The sequence below is a fragment of the Sinocyclocheilus anshuiensis genome, unplaced genomic scaffold (assembly GCF_001515605.1).
Source record: "Sinocyclocheilus anshuiensis isolate Anshui unplaced genomic scaffold, SAMN03320099.WGS_v1.1 scaffold566, whole genome shotgun sequence".
Taxonomy (NCBI): Eukaryota; Metazoa; Chordata; class Actinopteri; order Cypriniformes; family Cyprinidae; genus Sinocyclocheilus; species Sinocyclocheilus anshuiensis.
Genome location: NW_015542410.1, coordinates 1,134,632 through 1,155,340, shown reverse-complemented (window position 1 = coordinate 1,155,340; position 20,709 = coordinate 1,134,632). Strand labels below are relative to the sequence as shown.

At 38.0% G+C, this 20,709-nt stretch overlaps 1 protein-coding gene across 2 annotated transcripts; it reads left to right on the top strand.

Annotated features, from left to right (window-relative positions):
• Window positions 1-1,035: 1,035 nt before the first annotated feature.
• On the top strand, window positions 1,036-12,442 carry LOC107693334 (tripartite motif-containing protein 46-like). 2 transcript variants are annotated; one of them, XM_016492669.1, is made up of 12 exons: window positions 1,036-1,112; window positions 2,945-3,200; window positions 3,295-3,445; window positions 4,466-4,664; window positions 6,378-6,524; window positions 7,328-7,423; window positions 7,507-7,760; window positions 7,855-7,976; window positions 8,923-9,261; window positions 10,178-10,407; window positions 10,510-10,577; window positions 11,036-12,442. In XM_016492669.1, exons 2-12 carry the CDS (start codon window positions 2,951-2,953, stop codon window positions 11,472-11,474), a joined length of 2,295 nt encoding a protein of 764 aa, XP_016348155.1. In that variant the 5' UTR covers window positions 1,036-1,112; window positions 2,945-2,950; the 3' UTR covers window positions 11,475-12,442. The 2 variants fall into 2 exon arrangements, with proteins under 2 accessions (XP_016348155.1, XP_016348154.1); XM_016492668.1 differs by lacking the exon at window positions 1,036-1,112 and adding an exon at window positions 1,299-1,352.
• The last annotated feature ends 8,267 nt before the right edge of the window (window positions 12,443-20,709 follow it).

The following is a 20,709-nucleotide window of genomic DNA, read 5'->3' as shown; positions in this document are numbered from 1 at the left end:
CCCACCTTACATATACCTAAACCCACCCATCTCCACCCCTAAACCTACCAATCTCCACCCCCTAGATCTGGATCCAACCACGCCCCCTGGATCTTGTGTTCTGCAGTGAGGGGCTAGCCTACTGCATGCTGGCGGCATCTACTGATCAAAACGCTGTAAGTGCAATGAAAACTCAGCCCAAACATTTTACACCTTTTACAAACCAATTGCAAATAGTTTCATGAAAGTGTAATCTAAATGTAATAATTAAATACCATTATGAAGGCTCAGTAAAATTATTTTTTTGTTTTGTTTTGTGTGTTATTAGGCAGGGACAGGCCAATTAGAAGGAAAGAGCATTCTCCTTCCTACTATACTCGCATAGACATATTAAAATTCACTCAAACGCAAAAATGAACCCACATTATAAAACTGACCGTAACATTGAACACTCGTTCATGGGTTCACCAGATCAAAGCCATCTGGCGGCGAACCATCGGAATTTAAAATATTTCTAAACCTACCCTGCGTCCCAATGTGCATACTATCAAAGACTGTAGAATACTAGGGACTTTGATACTATCCACCCTATCTGCCCTAAATAGTATTGAAAATGACTAATATCACATAGAATTAAGGATGGATAGTGTGCACATTGGGATGCAGGCTCAGATTCGAAACAGTACAACGTAACGAAGCCTCGTCTGCTTAAATAACGTGACTTGAGGAGTTCGATACAAGCTCCCAATCACTGATTCGAGAGATTCGTAAACATTTCGAAGCTTTCGACACAAGAAACACTGTCTTCAGGTAACAGCTGCACGGTTTTACTTTTTTTTTTTTTTTTCCTTTTACAATGATTGGATAAGACTGTCAGTTTGACTAAAACGCATGTTAAATTCAGCAGCTCAGTTGTGACTCGGCTATGCTGAGGTCAGTAACCTGCAGCGTGCTGCTGATGAAGCGGACGTGCTCGTTGCCACGGTAACGGGATGCGGGTTTGAGACTGAGAGCGTGCGGATGTAGCGACATCCTACTAACCTACATTTCAACCTGAAAGAGGCAATGGCGGACGACGGAAGGTTTCCCCATTGACATATGATGATCTACTGCGACGAAACGAAACATAAACGGTATGTTTTACAAGAATAACAGACAATGTATTAAATCCGCATCGTGCATGTGGCAGTGATGCTTCTACAGCATGCGGTGTTTTATCGATGTAATATTTTTAGCTGGCTGGAAACCGCATGTAAGCTTTTCATGCTTGGTAATTAAAAGTGTGTAGTTTATCTCGGTAAGTCGCACTGATTTGCGACAGCAGTGCTGTCATACAGCAGCATCTCGTAATGGCGCCCAGATTTCAGGTGAAGGTAAGGGCGCTGCCGAATACAGCACGAACCGGTGCACCGTGCTAACCGGTTTACATTCAAGTCTGTAGGTCAAACCTCAGTCGCGTTTAATTTTTTTTAGCTAAAATCACGTTAAGTCTGTCGTATTGTGAGATGGAGTGACCTATAAGGCCAGGCGACATTGCTGAATGACCGCGTGATGATAAAGAAGCCCATTAAGCTGCTGTAGGTCTTCCTAAAGCATGCGTTTCGATTTTTAAAGTATGGAAAAACGTGTCTAATACAAAGATATGCGGTTAGATTTTAAGAACACATTGCCATTGTATTGGACGGGCCGGTGGTTAACTAATAACTAGCGTGCTAATAATTATAACTAGCCTATTGTATTTGCACTGGAAAATGGTTGTCAGATTCAGTTAATAACTAGAATTTATTTTTCACTGTGGTTTCTAGAGGCTAACTAAATTCATTTTTAACAAGTTTTGTTTGTCTATACTATATGTTTTTTTTTATGGAGATGCAAATTGTGTATGTTTGTGCATGTTTTAGAAAAACAGGTGTCAGATTCATTTGTGGTGCTGTTGCTCAGACAGTCTTCAAACAGACACCACAAATATGTCTATACTGTGCTAGTCTGATGGACAAGGTCATGCTTTAGCTGATGTAGCCTTTCCGGAGCTTCCAATGTCACCCAGCTGTCTGCTTAAATCATCAACATCAGGTCACTATCCATTTTTAAAGAGCATTGCAGGCCAGTAGCAGTGCACCAGAGACAGCTATTTATAAAGGTGTACATGTCTCTCTCAGCAACCAGGCAGCATGGAAATCTAGTCTCATCACTCATTTTATCCACCACTTTCCTCTTTCTTAAAATCAGTGTGCAACAGAGACTTAATTCTTAATAGAGTTCAAAAATTCTGTCCCAAATATGACTTCAGGACCTAAATTTAGGACCCAAATTTATCATAGAAGGGGCTACTGCTTACTATTAGTTATTTATTTATTTAGTCTGTAGTTCAACTGGTAGTGCATGGAACTAATAATGTTAAGACCACTGCACATTTTTGAATGAATACAAAATGAATACTTTTTAGCAAGGACACATTATATTGATAAGAATTGACAGTAAGGAATACATTGTTAAAAAAATCTATTGATAAAAGCTGTTCCTTTGGACTTATATGGAAAATATATATTGCGGTTTCCACAAATATATTAAGCAGCACAATTGATTTTCATTATTGATAGTATTGATAATAATAAGAAATGTTACTTGAGCAGCAAATCAGCATATTAGAATGATTTCTGAAGTATCACATGACACTGAAGACTGGAGTAATGATGCTTAAAATTCAGCTCTATTTTTGATCAAATGCAGCCTTGATGAGAATAAGATGACTTTCAAAAACATTAAAAAATCTTACTTTTTAATAGTAGTACAGTATATGTACTACATTAAAAAAATAGTTTTATCTGTTAATAAAGTCTAATTTATAGTTGTAGCACATGCAGTGTTTTTTTTAATAATGGTTTTTCACTGTAGTCAATATTTGTAAGATCTTCTATTATCTTTCTCTCACTCATTTCCTTTCTTTTCCTCCTCCATTCATCAGTCCAATATGAAGAGTATGGAGCAGGAATTGCTGTGTCCTGTGTGCAAGGACATTGTGAAGCAGCCTATTGTACTTCCCTGCCTGCACAGCGTGTGTCTCATGTGTGCCTCCGAGGTGCTGGTGCAGAGCGGGTATCCCCAGCCCGAGCTCCCTCCGGAGCCCAACTCGCCCGCTTCCACCCCCAACACACGGTCCCCACGGCAGATGCGCAGACCCATGCCCAAGTCTGACCGCGTGGACCGCCTGTTGCGCTCAGGTGTGTAGAGACAAGAAAGAGTATGCGCCATCTTCAATGTCATATAAACAGGTTGATATATATTTAGTTTATCTCACTTTGTGTGTATGTTTAGGTTCTGGGACGTACCCAGGCCGCAGGCGAAAGGAAGGCCCTCCACCTCTCATGCTTTTTCCTTGCGCCCCCTGTGGACGAGATGTAGAACTAGGTGAGAGAGGACTGGCTGAGTGCATGAGGAACCTTACACTGGAGAGAATTGTAGAAAGGTAATAAATGCACTCATTCAGATACACCGACGTTATATATTATATTATATATTTAAAATGTAATAATATAATATATTTTCAGTGTTTACACTTAATAAATTATTTGATTAGTGATCTTGAATAGAAACTTAAATGCACAATATTATATTTTTGTAATAAAATATATATCATTTGAACATTTATACTTATTTGATTAGTGATCTAGTAATATTAAATAGAATCTTAAATACACAATATAATATAATATTACATTTGAGGATTTATACTTATTTTCTTGTTTAATTAGTGACCTAAAAATCTTAAATAGAACCTTAAATACACAATTTAATATTATAATAATATAATATAATACAATATAAAATATAATATAATATTTTGAGGATTTATATTTATCTGCTTGCTTGATTACTGACCTAGTAATCTTAAATAAAATTAAGTACACAATATTATATGATACGATATGATATTATATTATTTGTAATAATATAATATAATATAATATAATATAATGTATTTCCAGCATTTATACTTATGTACTTGTTTCATTAGTGGCCTAATAATCTCAAATAAAATATTAAATACACAATTTTATATTCCGTTTAATATTTGTATAGTATATGGTATAGTATAACATCATATTTAATATTAACAACAAATATCATTTGAGCATTCATACTTACTTATTTACTTATTTGATTAGTGATCTAGATCTAATATTAAATAGAATCGTAAATATATAATAATATATAATAGAATATAAATACAGGATTTATACATATTTACTTATTTTATTAGTGTATTTTAGTGAAATAGAATCTTAAATAAATAATATAATATAATATATTTTCAGCATTTATATGCGTTTACTTATTCGATTAGTGACCTAGTGATCTTACTGTAAGTAGAATCTTGAATACACAATTTTCCCTGTGTGTTACTATATTTACATGAATAAAACCACATAGACAAATGAACAAACACTTCACTGCAGGATCTCTCTCTTTCTCTTGCTTTCTCTAGGTACAGGCACACAGTGAGTTTGGGCAGTGTGGCTGTGATGTGTCAGTTCTGTAAACCCCCACAGGCCCTGGAGGCCACTAAAGGCTGTGCTGACTGCAGAGCCAGCTTCTGTAATGAGTGCTTCAAACTCTACCACCCCTGGGGCACTCCACGCGCCCAGCATGAACATGTTCAGCCCACCCTCAACTTCAGGCCAAAGGTGAGCCGCCCAGGATTACTACCCGATTACCTCTCACACCTTGGGTGTCCATCCAGGGTCTGATAAATTATTTAACACAAAACTGCATTCACAACCCCTTTTGCTTCCATAATATGCTGTATTTCTAAATGAAACAGAATTTTCACAAAATGAGTATGCAGATGCAGCTTTATTTTATCCATACAACCCTCTACGTTGCGAGTAAATCACTCGCATATGCGGCTAAATCTTTACTCTGGGTGACTAAATGATGTCTAATATTAGCCAATGGCTAATAAATTCTCAGATTTTACTCGCCAGTGTGTGAGTTGGAGGCTAAGCATACGTTTAGCACAGATATATTTTCACTCACAGAACACTGGCGCTTCAGAGTTTTACTCTCCATCAAGCGATCTGTGCCATTTTTCAGTTCATCTGAATGGATGCGTAGCGCACCTGTATTTGACGTACCGTGAACTCTAGTGTGAAGGCGCTTTGTCAACAGAGAGAGACAGAGCGAGAGAGTCTTACATAACATGTAGAATAAACGCGCTACATGTAAACAATATACTTTGTTGTATTTTCCCGTCAAAATAACAGTGTTCCTTTGGAATTCTTCAGCTTTTAAGAACTGCCGGGTTTTCCTGTAGTAGGCGGAACTAATGCGCAAACGACAATCTCATTGGCTGGTGCTCACCTATTATCGTCCCTGTTTTGATTTCAGCAAATCCGTTCGAGCGAACACACACAACCTGATTAATATTCATGAATAATGATGTCTAATATTAGCCAATGGCTAATAAATTCTCAGATTTTACTCGCCAGTGTGTGAGTTGGAGGCTAAGCATACGTTTAGCACAGATATATTTTCACTCACAGAACACTGGCGCTTCAGAGTTTTACTCTCCATCAAGCGATCTGTGCCATTTTTCAGTTCATCTGAATGGATGCGTAGCGCACCTGTATTTGACGTACCGTGAACTCTAGTGTGAAGGCGCACGACTTGCCGTCGCTTTGTTTCACACACACGCAGCGAGAGAGTGAGAGAGATAATTGACGCGCTACATGTAAACAATATTCTTTGTTGTATTTTCCTGTCAAAATAACGGCGTTCCTTTGGAAGTCTTCAGCTTTTAAGAACTGCCGGGTTTTCCGGTAGTGGGGCGGTACTAATGCGCAAACGGCAATCTCATTGGCTGGCGCTCACCTATTATCGTCCCTGTTTTGATTTCAGCAAATCCGTTCGAGCGAACACACACAACCTGATTAATATTCATGAATACAGCAGCTCATTAATCCTTAGTGCATTTTATATTGTTCTTATTAGTAGAATTCATATCATTATTATCTTGTCAGTATTTTTGTTAGTTTTGTCCCAGTTTTTTTTTTTTACAAAAACACTAAATGACCAAAAAAGCACCACCACCAGTCCAGTTAAAATGTTCAGTTAAAATGACTAATATGCATTCAAACATGGTTATCAAGTTTCAATTCTAATTACTAAAGTTCTATCATTACATAATACTTGATTATCATATTATAATGCTTGACTGACTGATGTTAAGTGTGTACTTTCAGATATTTAAAAAACTGCCATTTTACAAACATTTATTATAAATATATATCAGTCTGGCGAGTAAACTAAAAAATTTACTAGCCAGTGGCGATTCAATTGCCAAGGTGTCCGTAGAGGGTTGCCATAGTGTATCGTAAAGTTTCTTTCCGTCTCTCTAGGTGTTGACATGCCCAGAACATGATCAGGAGAGGCTGCAGTTTTACTGTAAGTCATGTCAGATGCTTCTTTGTTCACTCTGTAAACTGCGTCGAATCCATGCGGGTCACAAGATTGCGCCCGTTACCCAAGCCTATCAGACTCTTAAGGTATGTTTTCAGTTCATCTCGATTTTAGTGATGTACCTGGCATAAATCACTGTCAAACACTGCCATGTTTTTCTCTTGTAGAGAAATTGATTAAAAACATTTTTAAAAGCAAAGTATGGGCAAATAAAATCATTTTTTAAAAAGCAACAACAGTGCCACCTAATGGCAGTGCCAGTGCAGTACCTTAAGCACTTACTGTAATCATATGGAGTTAGAAGCAAAAAAAAAAAAAAAAACTACAACAATGGGGAACGTCATGTGATCAGATGAGTTTATCCATCACAAACATTTTGCACAATGGTGTTCAGTTTGTTTAGCTGTGATGTTTAAGTCGATTCATCGCATGTCTTAGATCTATAGTTTATGAACTCTTGAAAGCCAGGAAATCAGCAGTAAACACACACCATTGTGGGTGATTCTTCTGTAGTTTTAATTTTTTTTACTTTAACAGGACTGTTTTTTTCTTTAGGATGACAGTATTCCCATGATCCAAAGGATATGAGAGGTCACTAAATGATCCAATAAGATTATATTTCTCATTCACAATGACGTGTGAAAGCTTTACAAAATCTGATCACAAATGGGCTATAATATTATCTCTATTTTTCTTTACTGCTAAAAATACAAATGCATCATATCACTTACAACAATTTTCACTTCATTTTTTTTTTACATTTCTACTTGTAGAATCGATGCCAAACTATAATTAAGAAGGCAAAACATCACTATTATTAGCCTTCTCAATAAAGGCGCCAGATTTAAATTTAAAATCTTTTACATTGTGTGTTGTTTTTAAACCCTAGGACAAGATCACCAAGGAGCTGAACTACATCCTGTCCAATCAGGACATGGTGTTGACTCAGATCACACAACTGGAAAATGCCATCACTCAAACTGAGGTACGGCCACCTTTCCCAACTCTGTCACAAAAGGAAAGCAGGTGTTTGATGTGCTGAGCAATTGTCTGTGTGCATGAATGCAGGTGAACAGCGTATCAGCCAAAGAGCAGCTCTTTCATTGCGTGAAGGAGATAATGGCGTTGCTGACCGAGCGGCAGACAATGCTGGCTCAGGCTCTGGAAAGCTCACGGCAGAGAAGGGCAGAGGCTTTGGCCAATCAGGTGACCGAAAAACGGAGCCTGCTGGAGCACGCCGGCTTGATGGCTTTCACTCAAGAGCTGCTCAAAGAAAATGACCCATCGAGCTTTGTGCACACAGCCAGAATAACACACAACAGGTGGGATGGCTTACCCACCTTACTATCTGCCGATAATACTGATGTCTGTTCCCAAAATCCGAAAACACTGGACTGTTATCTCTTTTTCTGGCAGATTGGCCCAGTCTATTGAATCTATGCAGCGTTTCTCTCTCTCTGCTGATCCTTCGTTCCGACACTTCCAGCTTGATGTTTCCAGAGAGCTCAAACTCCTCACAGACCTGAACTTCATTCAGGGTAGGAAAGGGAATTAATGATCACTAACATTTTATAAAATACTGCTGACAAACTCATAATGTCTGTCTTTGATGTGTATCCATAATGAGTTGTTAGATCAGTACTACACTGATTTATTTAAGACTGGCAATCCTTAATTACACAGTAAGGTGCATGTGTTTGATTTGCTAAAAAACCCAGATTGCACACATTTTTCATTCTGGAAGCAGTTTGATTGACTCATTGTATGAATTTGATTCACTAAAACAAACCGGTTCTTAAGAGTCATTCATTTAGAATCACTTGAACTACACTGGTCATTTGTTTGTTTTGATTCACCAAAAACATCAGACTCACATGAGTCATTAGTTCGGGAATCAGACTACATTGGTCGCATTGTACATCTTGATTCACTAAAAGAATTGACTCATAAGACTCGTTTGTTGTATTATGGGACTACACTGGTCACACTGTATGTTTTGATTCACCAAAAAGAACCAATATAGCACGATCACTGTAGTCTGATTCTGTAACAGCTTTTATTTAAACACATTATTATCATAATAGCAAAATCCAACATCAGTTAACTTCTAATTCACATGTATTGTTATGTTAGTACATAAAGTACTTTCAATACAAAGGTATATTGAATAAAACGTATCTTAAGTATGTTAAACCTGCAGTTGAATGTGTGCCATAGCCTATTTAATTAAGTAAAACAATTTAAGATTTTTGGGGTTTGTTTGAAATGGGCTTATGGTGTTCATTTTATTTGTGCAGGACTTAAAAAGTCTTTAAAGGTCTTAAATATGATTTTAAAAACTCTGCAGAATCCCTGCTGATATAATAATATTGTGTTATGACAGATATGACAGGTGAAAACTGGATGTTACTTTACTTGGAAAATCTGTAATCTGATTGCAATGTCATGTAATCTAACCCCAACCAAAATGACCTATCCCATCAGCACCTCTCGCTCCTGTGATTGACACCCAGAGAACCCTCGCCTACGACCAGCTCTTCTTGTGCTGGAGGTCGCCTCAAGACTCCACTCCTGCCTGGCATTACTCTGTGGAATTCCGGCGGCGGGGGGTGGTGCCAGGGGGCGGGGCAAGAAGGGGTATTCGTGGGGGATTGGCTGCTGCTCGTTGGGGCTGGCAGAGATTGGAGGAGGTGACCGGGACCTGTGCGGTGATTGACAGGCTGGAGATGGACAGTGTGTATGTGTTGAGGGTGAGAGGCTGCAACAAGGCCGGCTTTGGCGAATATAGTGAGGAAGTATATTTACACACACCACCAGCTCCAGGTAAGAAACACCTTCTGAGGATTTTTCAACACAAGCAAAATTCATTCCCAAATGATACTCATCTGCTCATTTATCTTCTTTTCTTTTTTTATCCATTCCCATCTCCTTCTCTACAACCTTTGGTTTTCCCATGTTTTCCAGCTTTAGTGACAACAGCGCTATACAGCCACCTTTCCTGCTCCCTTTTTAAAGCCCTTAAAAATCTTTCTGTTATTATATCTCTTTTCATGTTTATAATTCCATCATCATTTGATTCTTTGAGCCATTCATTCTTTAAACCACCAGTATGTTTATTTTCCATACAAAACCGTCAATGTAGTGAAACATTACGTGAATGTTGACCCATCCACGTTGTAAATGTGGCCATAAGCAAACTTTAATGCTCCATAATGTTTATTAATCACATTAAATGGAGGCTCATGTTACAAATAATAATCCAAGATTTGCAACATCCAACCAGAAGGCAGATGTTCACGACAAAACGCCAACATTAGCTTCTGCTATAAATGAAAACAAGGGATACAAAGACATGAATCAGATTTGTAAGATGAAATAAATTAGCTTTTGATGTGAATAGACTTTAACTCTGAAATACTAATGAGGAAATACACCTTTTCTTCTCTGCCTGTCTGCTGGAATGCAAATCTTCCTGCTTTTTGCAGTCTTGATTTTACCCTGCTATTCCCAGAGTGCATTTCTTTGTCTTCTTTCCTTGTTTACTGTTTTCCTGATTGCTGTTTTTATGCCTTGTCCTCCTTTTGCATATTCTATATACTTCTATTCTCCCTTTCCACCCACTCTTACGTCCCTCCTTTTGGTGCCTTAATACTGTATCCCTCTTTCCCCTCTTCTTCTATCCCCTTCTAAATTTCTCCCATATTCCCTCGCTGTTGTCTTCCTCCCGCCTCCCCGACAGTGTTGAATTTTTATCTGGACTCTCGTTGGGGTCTGCACGCGGACAGACTGGTGGTGAGTAAGGAGCAGAGGTGTGCTCGCAGTGTGCCCGGTCTCTCCCTGCTGCAGGCCGCCGATCGGGCCCTCACTTCCTGTCACCTGACAGCTGATCTGCTTGTGGGTGACGTGGCCATAACGCAGGGCCGACACTATTGGGCATGCTCAGTGGAGCCCGGCTCATATCTGGTTAAGGCAAGTTCTGTAAAGAAGAAAAATATACTAACTGTCTTCCCTGTAACTTTTCTTTTTATTTCACTTTTTCCCCCATTTTTTGTCCTTGGCTCTGTTCTACAGGTTGGAGTGGGCCTGGAGTCCAAACTTCAGGAGTGGTTTCATCTGCCTCAAGATATGGCTAGTCCAAGGTAGGAACAAAATCTCAAAAATGAACAAAGGAAAAGGACAGAAAAGACCTGCTGAAATGAGAAGAGGAAGTAGATATGTTAATGTTAAGATATGGCACCTAATACTTTCAATTTTGCTTTTATTATGTTCAAAACTATTGCAATTATGACTTTAAACAATTAAAATCTAAATGAAAAACAGTTCTTAAAGGGGGATTTTTACAGTGATGCCATAAAAGATCCAATTCAGTTCCCCAAAAAAACATTAGTTTTCTTAGCATAACATTTTTTAAAAATGTAACCTTTTCCACCTTTTGTGTAATGGAAAAGTTCCAGAGGTTCTTCGAATTGAGTGCACTGACACTTCTGGATGAGAACAAAACTGCAACTGAATTGAGCAGGATGATGACACCATTGTCTTCAAAATCATTTTTCATGCTAGCTTTAACCGTATTGAATCCATCTCGTCTGTCTGATAGATATGATCCAGACAGCGGCCATGACAGTGGAGCCGAGGATTCGTCGGATTCTCCTCCCCCTTTCTCTTTCCTCACAATGGGCATGGGAAAGATCTTCCTGCCCTCCTCCGCCAACTCCCATCACACCAACGCCAATTACAGAGAGTCTGGCTTCACTAATGGCAACGGGCCTTCATCGCCAACTGGCGTCACCTATCCACTGCCTCCGAGACTAGGAGTGTGTCTCGACTTTGAGAAGGGGCGTGTCACGTTTTACGATGCCCACTCTCTCCGCCCACTATGGGAGGGCCCTGTGGACTGCTCCGCACCTGTGTGCCCTGCTTTCTGTTTCATTGGAGGCGGAGCTCTGCAGCTACAGGAGCTGGTAGCCAATCGTAATGCAAATCAAACCCCTGTAAGACGAGTCACTATTCAATCACGTGTTACGAAACTGAACTGAACTCTGATTGATTATCATTTTTATAATTCGATTTTAGAGACAGTTGTTTTTAATTGCACCCTATATCAATCTCTGCTTATTTTTCTTTTTGTTTTGAGAGGCCTTTATTGCTGCACTGCTTGCTGAATTACTGATGAATTATTAATTTGCTGATGCTACCTATATACCCAAGAAAACTATTTAAAATGCATATTCACCTATATATATACATACACACACACACACACACACACACACATATATGCAAAAATATATGTTTCCCAACTTATAATCAGCGACCTCTCTGTTCCAATGTAGGAAATGTGCCTCAAAGTTTTTTTTTATACCAGATTCCTCCCACACTACGGATATTGTAGTGATATAATATACCTTGTATTAAATTTTTTTTGTTTATTAATCTCCAAACAGCAGAAATTCCAGACTGTTACACAAGGCTTCATTTCGTAACCCATAATACAACCGTAAACATCTGCTCTTTTAACCTCTAGCCATGTGCTTTCAGGACAGACCTGTCAAATTCTCTCAGCTGTCAACTGGAGCATTTACAAATATATTTACTCAACATACATCTAATGCCAGACCAAATGCTTCTCGCTGCGCATTTTTGCCTTAGATGGTTAAGAAGAATTTTGATTTGTTGAAATATGTGGCTTCTAGACTGCAGTGGATATATAAAAGGACTTTTTCTGAGTAATTTATTAGGGCACACTTACCTTATAGCTTACACAAATTGTTGTTTTGAATTCCCATATGCTATTGAACAATTGGAAAATATTTAAAGCTAAATGAATTAAGCGAAGCTTCTTCTTAAGAATGAAAATCGTCAGTGCAATAGATTGGAAGTGCACTGCTTTGCTCGGTATTTAGAGAATATTTTTTAAGAGTTTAATGTGCTTGATTTCAGTCTTGCCTGGAATGGCTTTAGTGTGTAGTTTGAATCTTGTTGGAGAGAATGGTGGCTTTTGCCTGCTGGTAATAAATCATTCTAATAAATAATTCTCTAGTCTTAATATCATTCACAGATTATACTCAGAACAAATGGTGTATTACTGTTTTCTATCAGTAGGGGGCAGCAATTTATTCAAACACATGTGTGGTCAGGTCCTCTTGCAAGGTGGATTAGACTTGAACTACTGCAAATGCCTCCATTTAGCTAAACATTTTGCCAACAAAGGAATCAGGTCACATATGAAAACAAGATATAGTGGGCCTTCCATATGCATTGGTGCATGGCACTTTTATTGAATTTTTATCAAGCATATGAAGAGAAAATTCCACTGTAGAAGACCATGTCCTTTCTAAACTAAAGGGAGATCTGGTGAAGCATGACCCCCCGTAAGGCTTGAACCCCCAAAGGAGGTCACAGACAAGGATTCCTTTTACATACAAGTAGCCTATATAGTGCCGATCCTAGACATCTGGGGGCCCTATGCAAAACTGTGGTTGGGGGTATGAGTGGTTATGAACGAATGAATGAAACGCATTTGTCCGTGTTTCACTCTGTCTAGAATCGCACTCGCGGAAAGCGCTTGAGAAACAGTGTCTCTTCTGCGGCTCGGTACGCTTTCAACTCGTTTTTTTAGTCTCGAGCAAGACTGTATGACATTCACATTACATGATTTGACAGATTTTTACGTAGAAAGGGCGACAGCGCACCGCATTAAAAGAAATAATCATTCATGTTTTCATAACCGCTGGCCAAATTCAAAAATGAAACTAAAATTAAATAATCTTTGAGAGCAAGAGGGCCTCCTGGTGTTTCGGGGGCCCTACGCAGCTTGCGTATAGGGAGGATCGGCTCTGGTTTCAACAGCTTTTACGTGTTTTATTAACCACAAAAGATTACGAATTAGTCCATTTGCGCAAAATTTTGTGCAAAAAAACCCCCAAATAAATCAATCTCGTGAGGTGGCAACCATAGTAACAGCTGCATGATCGCTGAATACTGGACGGTACGTCAAAATAAATGAATAAATAAATAAATAAAAAAAATGTAACTAGGCTACTGCCATCACAGCTATATCACAAAAACCATTGGTTTTATTTTAAATTGTCTTTAAGAGAGCTAACTGCACTAGGGGTGCCAAAAATTTAGTTCGCTAAATATTTGTTCACAGAAGGTGTATATACAGTACTATTTAATATTTAGTGAAGCACACTATAAAGAATTATTTCTGGCACAGTTGCATCCCAAATGACGCACTACACTATACACTTGTGCACTATACTCAACCGTGTAGTGTTTGAATTTTATAAGATTCTTTAGCCCCCTACAACATTCTACACTTCATTCAAGTGCACCTTTTTTTTAATTTTCAGTGTGAACGCACTACTTGCACTATTTATATGACAAAATGTTATAGAATAGTGCATAAGTATGCGAATTAGGATGCACATTACCTTCTACTGTCATGTTAGGTTCTGATGGACATGCATGACAGTGATGTCACTGTGGCTAATTTTTAATTGGTTAAGCATTTGTTTTATTCTTTTTATTTATTTTTTAATTTTTTTATAAAAATACGTTTATAATAGTTTAAACCATTTCTAAATTATGAATTTCTATTAGACATACAATATGTGCACCCTATTTTACTTTCAATTTTATATTGGTTAGAATTCAAAGAAACCAAATAAGTTTTGATACTATGCAGATATGCATGTCTGTATATTCTTCTTTAGAAAACTTCTTATATGAAAATCCGCATATGTCTTTAATTGCTGCCATATTGGTTAGAAACCAGAAAGTCGAGTGGTTAGGTAGGCTATGTTTCAGCTTAGACAGACGCTTTGAGAGCCGATGAGCCAAAGGAGGGGTTAGCCAATGTTTTCCTCTAATGGAATGTAACGTTTCAGAAATGTTACGTTTTAAAAGCACAGATTTCTCTTTTGGCTTAAGTTTCTGGTGACAGAAATCCAGGACTATGTCGCCTTTCTCCCTCTCTCTCTCACACACACACCTCCTCGCACTCAACCAAATCATAGCTCTAGGGAGTGTGATGGCCCAATAAGAGCCGAGGGTGATATTTCTTAAAGATTGTGTGTCATAGGTTGATTTTCTCTGTTTTTCATCTCCGCTTTCATCTAAATGACGGATCCATCCCGTCTCCTCCATCATTCTCTCCCATTTTCCACGATTCATCTCCAACAAAGTTTTGCACGCTTTATCTTCATATTGATCTCTTTCTTTCGCTCTCTTTTTTCTCCCCCTCTCCATCATCCATTTGGCTTTTGGCGATTCCTGGCCCGGGGAGAAGGAAAACTAAGCAGCAGATTGGGTTTTGACTGACTGAAGGTATGTAGCCACAACACCACATGTAGCTGCAGCCTCTAATCCGTACCAGGAAGTCTTATGCACAGTCAGGGGGAAATAGTCGGGGGGAATTTTTAAATACCTCAGAAGCTTTGCAGCTGCTTAACCTTCTGTGATTTTCGTTTAATAAGACCAGTCATTTCCCGAAGCCCCACAGACTAAAATATCCATAAAGCGTCCATCCGTAGCCTCGGTGGCTTGTTGTATAGCTGCGCCCGTTGATCCATTTTGTTATGAGCTTAGACCTATACCAGCTGTTGTAGGTCTACCCTGGTTGTTGCCATCTGCGTCAAGCCTCTAGCTGACTAGACTAGAAGGGAGGGCTAGACAGTGGTAATACTCCGTTATTGTAGGGTAAAGACTCTCGACAGACCACTGCACTCTCATATTTTGATTTTATTCACCGCAATGACTATTGACTAATTGTAGGATTGAGTTTCATGGAGTTTTTAGACGTATCTAAAAATGCTTCGTATCAAAGAGCTGTCGAACTTTTCACTTCTCAAAAACGTAATTTGGAAAAAGACAGAAAGGATCTAAACTGCTGGATATATTTAGTTGTTTCTTCAAGCAAATAGGGAAACCGGGGCTTGTTGTCACACTGAGGGGAAATATAAATGTCAGTAACTAAAGGTTGAAGTCAAAAGTCAAATGTTTTTTATTACGAAATGGTTTTATACGTTGTTTTCAAACAACTAGTTCAAAACTCTATTAAAACTATTGGGGCATGTTGTCACAAAATCTCAATGTATGGAAGAAACAATATCTTTTGTCCTCGGCAATAATGCTGTTTCTGTAGCTTTTGTCCGTACAGAAACTGACTTAAAAAAATATAGTAATAAAATTGTGACAACTAGCCCTGGCTGCATTTAAAATTATAAAAACTATACTGGCTGCTACATACAAAATAGTCTTACCAAACGTTTTGCTTCTCAAAACAAAACAAAAAACAAAGCAATACAAAACAAAAAGGAGATTCTAAATATTATTAACTATAAAAGTATATCCAATTACACAAATGTTTTTTTTTTTTTTTAATCTCAAAGCTGTTTTTAATGTTGTTTTCAAACTCCTAGTTCAAAACTACAGTACCTTAGTTTAAAACTACTGGGGCATGTTGTCACAAAATCTCAATGAGTGTTAAAATAATAATATATAATATAATGCTGAATTTTTTTTGTAGCCAAGGCTGTTCTCAGTATAGAAACTGACTTTCAAAAATAAACCTATTTCGAAATATTCACTCTAGTAAAAAGTGTGACAACTTGCCCCAACTGAAAACCTTTCCTGCCGCACGCTTTTCCACACCACATTCCTTTTAACAGGAAATCTGGATGTTTTCATCTTTTAAAGCTGGCACAATTTTGGCACAATAACTACTGGAAGGAATGCCTTAGCAAAGTGCATTACTATGAACTTGAGCAAGATCCTCGCCCCACATGAAATGCAAAACAGGGTGATCAAAATCACTCCGTTTCATTACTTGTTAAGAAGATTTGAGAGGTAAAGCTGTCGCCTGACTCCCTTCCCCCTCTGTATACGTGAACGTTACACTAATACTCTTCTGTCTCCATATGGATCCTCTCGTGTGCTGGACAGCAGCGCTGGAGTGGAGGGATCGGCCACGTTTAACTGTTTCTTCACCCTCCCCTCACAGCCGTCCCATCTGTCCTGCTATTAGTAAATCCCCACAGATAAATAGAAGCTTTTGAGGATCATTGCCTAGGCAGGTTTTCCACGGTCTGAGCAAGACTAAGTGTGGCTGACCTCGATAGAAATTTGCACCACATTTTTCGTTTGGCCTGACTATGTGCAAATGTAATCCGCCCCGCTCCATCCTGTGCAAAACCATTTCATTGTACGCTAATATTAGAGTAACAGCTGAGCAACTAATTGCTGGTGAATTAGCCAGACAGCACATCATATGAAACTAATTTTCAAAGAGCACCTGTTTGGTTCTGCATCGTAAGTGACCCATGGTTTATCATCAATGTTAGATCATATAATATGAATGAAGTCCAGTACTGGAGTGTCGCGCTTTCCAGGTGTTCTCTCCTCTGAATAAGTCATTTCAGACATCTGAAAATAAATGAGTTATGCATGTCTGGATACAGCATGAATGTTAAAAACATGCTGCAGGGTGTTTTTCACTTTTTCACATATGAAGCATTAATCATTGATTTGAAGTCTCCTGGCCTGGGTGAGATTTTTTTTTTGTCTTTTTCTTTGTCTAAAAATATGTCATCATAAATAAGCACATTTAACAATTTTATATTCATCAAGTTGAAAAAAGGCTATAAATGGCATTTTAATTATGAAGGGATTTTTAAAAATTCACCCAGAAATGAAGGTTTTGCATCAGGCCATCCAGATGTAGATGAGTTTAATAGTTAATCAGAACAGTTTTGGAGAAATTTAGCATCTTCCTCACCTATGGATCCTCTGCAGTGAATGGGTGCCGTCAGAATGAGAGTTCAATCAGCTGATAAAACTTCACAATAACCCACAAATAATCCACACCACTCCAGTCCATCAATTAACATCTTGTGTGTTTGTAAGAAACAAATCCATCATTAAACCATTTCTTCTTGCCAAAATACGAGTCCAAAATCCATAATAACGCTTCCTCCAGTGAAAAAGCAAAATTTTTGTTTAGAACTGTTTCACTTTTAAACCGTGCTTGATCTGTGCATATTTCTCTACTGATTCACTGAATAAAGCGATATTACGGACAGAGGACTTGTATTTTAGTTAGAAGCAATTGTCTGAAGTTAAAAAGATGGGTTTGTTTATTACAAACATGCAGCTTTCGACATTAATTGATGGACTGAAGTTGTGTGGATTATTGTTATTTGTTTATCAGCTGTTTGGACTCTCATTCTGACGGCCCCCATTCACTGCACAGAGGACTTGTATTTTAGTTAGAAGCAATTGTCTGAAGTTAAAAAGATGGGTTTGTTTATTACAAACATGCAGCTTTCGACATTAATTGATGGACTGAAGTTGTGTGGATTATTGTTATTTGTTTATCAGCTGTTTGGACTCTCATTCTGACGGCACCCATTCACTGCAGAGGATCCACTGGTGAGCAAGTGATGCAATGCTAAATTTTTTTTAAAATCTGCTCTGATGAAGAATCAAGCTTGGATGGCCCAAGGGTGAATACATTTTTTAGCAAATTTTCGATTTTAGATGAACTATTCCTTTAATGTGAACATCACAACAATGAATCAGGGTTCATTGCTATGATCTTCAGAAGCACAGTCCAGCACTGGAATGCTGATTAAATTCACTAGTGACATTGGCAAACATTCTCTGCAAACAAAACCAGATTTAATGGGAATATGTAAGTCATGCTTTCAGTCATGCCAACCACTCATTTGATTGGCTGTCTAAGGTAGACTCTGGAAAAATCAAGTTTTACATCATCTCAAGTATATACAGTATAATGCATCCCTATGGAACATGACTAGCATCTGTTCAGTATTTCCATTTTGTTCCAAATGTCTTGGATCACATCTGGAAGCATCAAGTTTTGAAGTTATGTTTCAGCTGTGCATCTGTTTTATTTTTAGCTTGGTTTCCTAATAAACCTTCATGAGTTATACAGCACCGAGTTAAAGAACTGAATGTTAACCTATTCACAACAACACATTGAGAGAGACCTGTTGAGGCAGATACATCAGTCTAAAAACATCATATAATGTATATCCTTATTTGTATTGCTATTGTATGTTTTTGTTGGACAGTCGTTTCATAGAGTGTTAAACAGCAGATTTTAGTTGCTGATGGAGTAAAGGTGTAACCTCAGACAGACGTCTAATGTGAGCCCATAACTCACTGCGAGCAGGTTAACGCTGTTCCCATGGTGTAAAATAACAGGAATCGTTCAGTGGTGTTCATCTGTTTAAAACTGCATAAGAATATAAGAACAGGTTTTATGAGGATGTGATAGTTTAAATATGTGTTTTTGAATTTTTGTTTAAAAACAATTATATATATATATATATATATATATATATATATTACAAAACAGTTTATATTAAATGTAATATTAACATTAATTAATAAAATAAATATTAAACATTAAAAGCATTTTTATATTATGTAAATAATTTTTCATTTACATTTCTAATTATAATTTATAATATTTTTTTGTGCTATATAATAAGTAAGATAAAAAAAAAAAATTATCTATAGCTCAATGTGAATTGCTGGACATTTGTACAATTTTATTTATTTTTTTGTCATATTCTACTTATCTTACCATGAATTTTAGCATTATTCTGACCGCTTGTCAAACACACCGTGGCTGTAAAAATTCCAGATCCCATGAAAATCGAAAAGGCGAGGCGAGACAGTCAACAGGAGGTTTGTAAGGAAAACACGTTTTCTAGCGCGCGCCTTCAAGAACAGCTGTGCATACATCACTAATGAATGGTCACTACGAGACAGAATGAATCAGGGACAGAAAGACAAAAAGAGATAAACAAGTAAATAGTGAGGGCAGGGCACACTGTCACACGGGGGAAACTGGTCCAGGGGAGAAGGACAAAATGACAGAGTGAGACAGATAAACATCAGGAGAGAGATAGAAAGCAGATGGAGACAGGGATACGATGAAGCTGGAGAGGTCAGAACAGTTGACCTTTATATAGGAGAGAAAATAAGAGAGAGAAAATAGTGTTTCACGGTCAACACATGCTTCATTTCTCCTCCTTGACACTCCTGTAGGGTTAAAGGTCAAAGGTTGACAGATGCAAGAAGGAGGGAGGGAGAGAAGCGTAGAAAGTCAATAAAGTTCTAGGGTCAGACATCTACAGGTCAACTAAGGAAATAAACCCAACAAAACTAAAACATATCCTTTAGAAAATCTCTTTTGTTTACCACAGAAAAAGTTTGGAATGACAGGAAGGTTTCATTTTTTGGCAAACTACTCCTTGAGCATTTTTGAGACAGCTTGAACAATAAACCATCAATCATTATTTATTTCTATAAACACATTTTACCATGACAGAGAATGTCTACTTCAGCTCCGCTGACCTTTTTCCATCCTTCATACCTTACAGAAGACACACAGACGCTTTTGTCCTGAAGGGAAGAACAGCTAGTTCAAACTCACACTCAGTACTGTTTACAGAGACTGCTTATGGCCTCACTGCTAAAGACGCAAAAAGGCTTCATTTATTAAAGGGGTCATATGATGTTGCTAAAAAGAACATTCTTTATGCACCAAGAGCTTGTAACACTCCAAAGAGAAAGGAAAAATTGAAATCGCATCATATGACCCATTTAAACGTTTTATATCACTTCGCCATTATTAATGCTTGTCTAATGTACTGTTAGTTTTGAATCAGTTAATCAGAGGGCATTTCAGTTCAACACTGGGTCACAGCACCAAAACAAACACTGAACGCAACTGTCAGCCAGTCAGATCCCCTGATGAGAGCAAGTCTGGCGCAAGACAGATTTTAAAAAGGCGTTCTTTGTGCCAGTTTTCTTCTGGTCTCAAAGTAAAGCATTGGTAAACTCCTATGGGGGTCACAACTGTCCGTCCTACATTAGCTCATTAAAACCAATGTCTGTTGCAGTCCCATGCACAAACTGACGCTAGAAATAACCGTCCGCCCAGCATGTGCCAATTAACTATGATGAAAATAGCTGTATTTAAAAGGGCATGACAGGCCGGCCAGGCTAAATGGGGTTTTGGTACACTGTATGTTTATGCATGCTGTCACTTTGGGTTTGGTTATGGGAGCAATGTAATATAATGTAATACAATGTAATATAAAATATAATAAAATATTTTTATATTTATTTTTATAATAGCCTATATTTTAATATTCAAAATATTTTCATACACACACACACACACACACACACACACACACACACACACACACACACACACACACACACACA

Excerpts from the sequence above, each read along its gene's own strand:
- LOC107693334 (XM_016492668.1), top strand. The coding sequence starts at position 1,329 with ATGGCGCCCAGATTTCAGGTGAAG. Across the intron at positions 7,761-7,854 it reads GCCAGAATAACACACAACAG|ATTGGCCCAGTCTATTGAAT; the intron begins GTGGGATGGCTT and ends TTTTTCTGGCAG. Across the intron at positions 9,262-10,177 it reads ACACACACCACCAGCTCCAG|TGTTGAATTTTTATCTGGAC; the intron begins GTAAGAAACACC and ends CCTCCCCGACAG.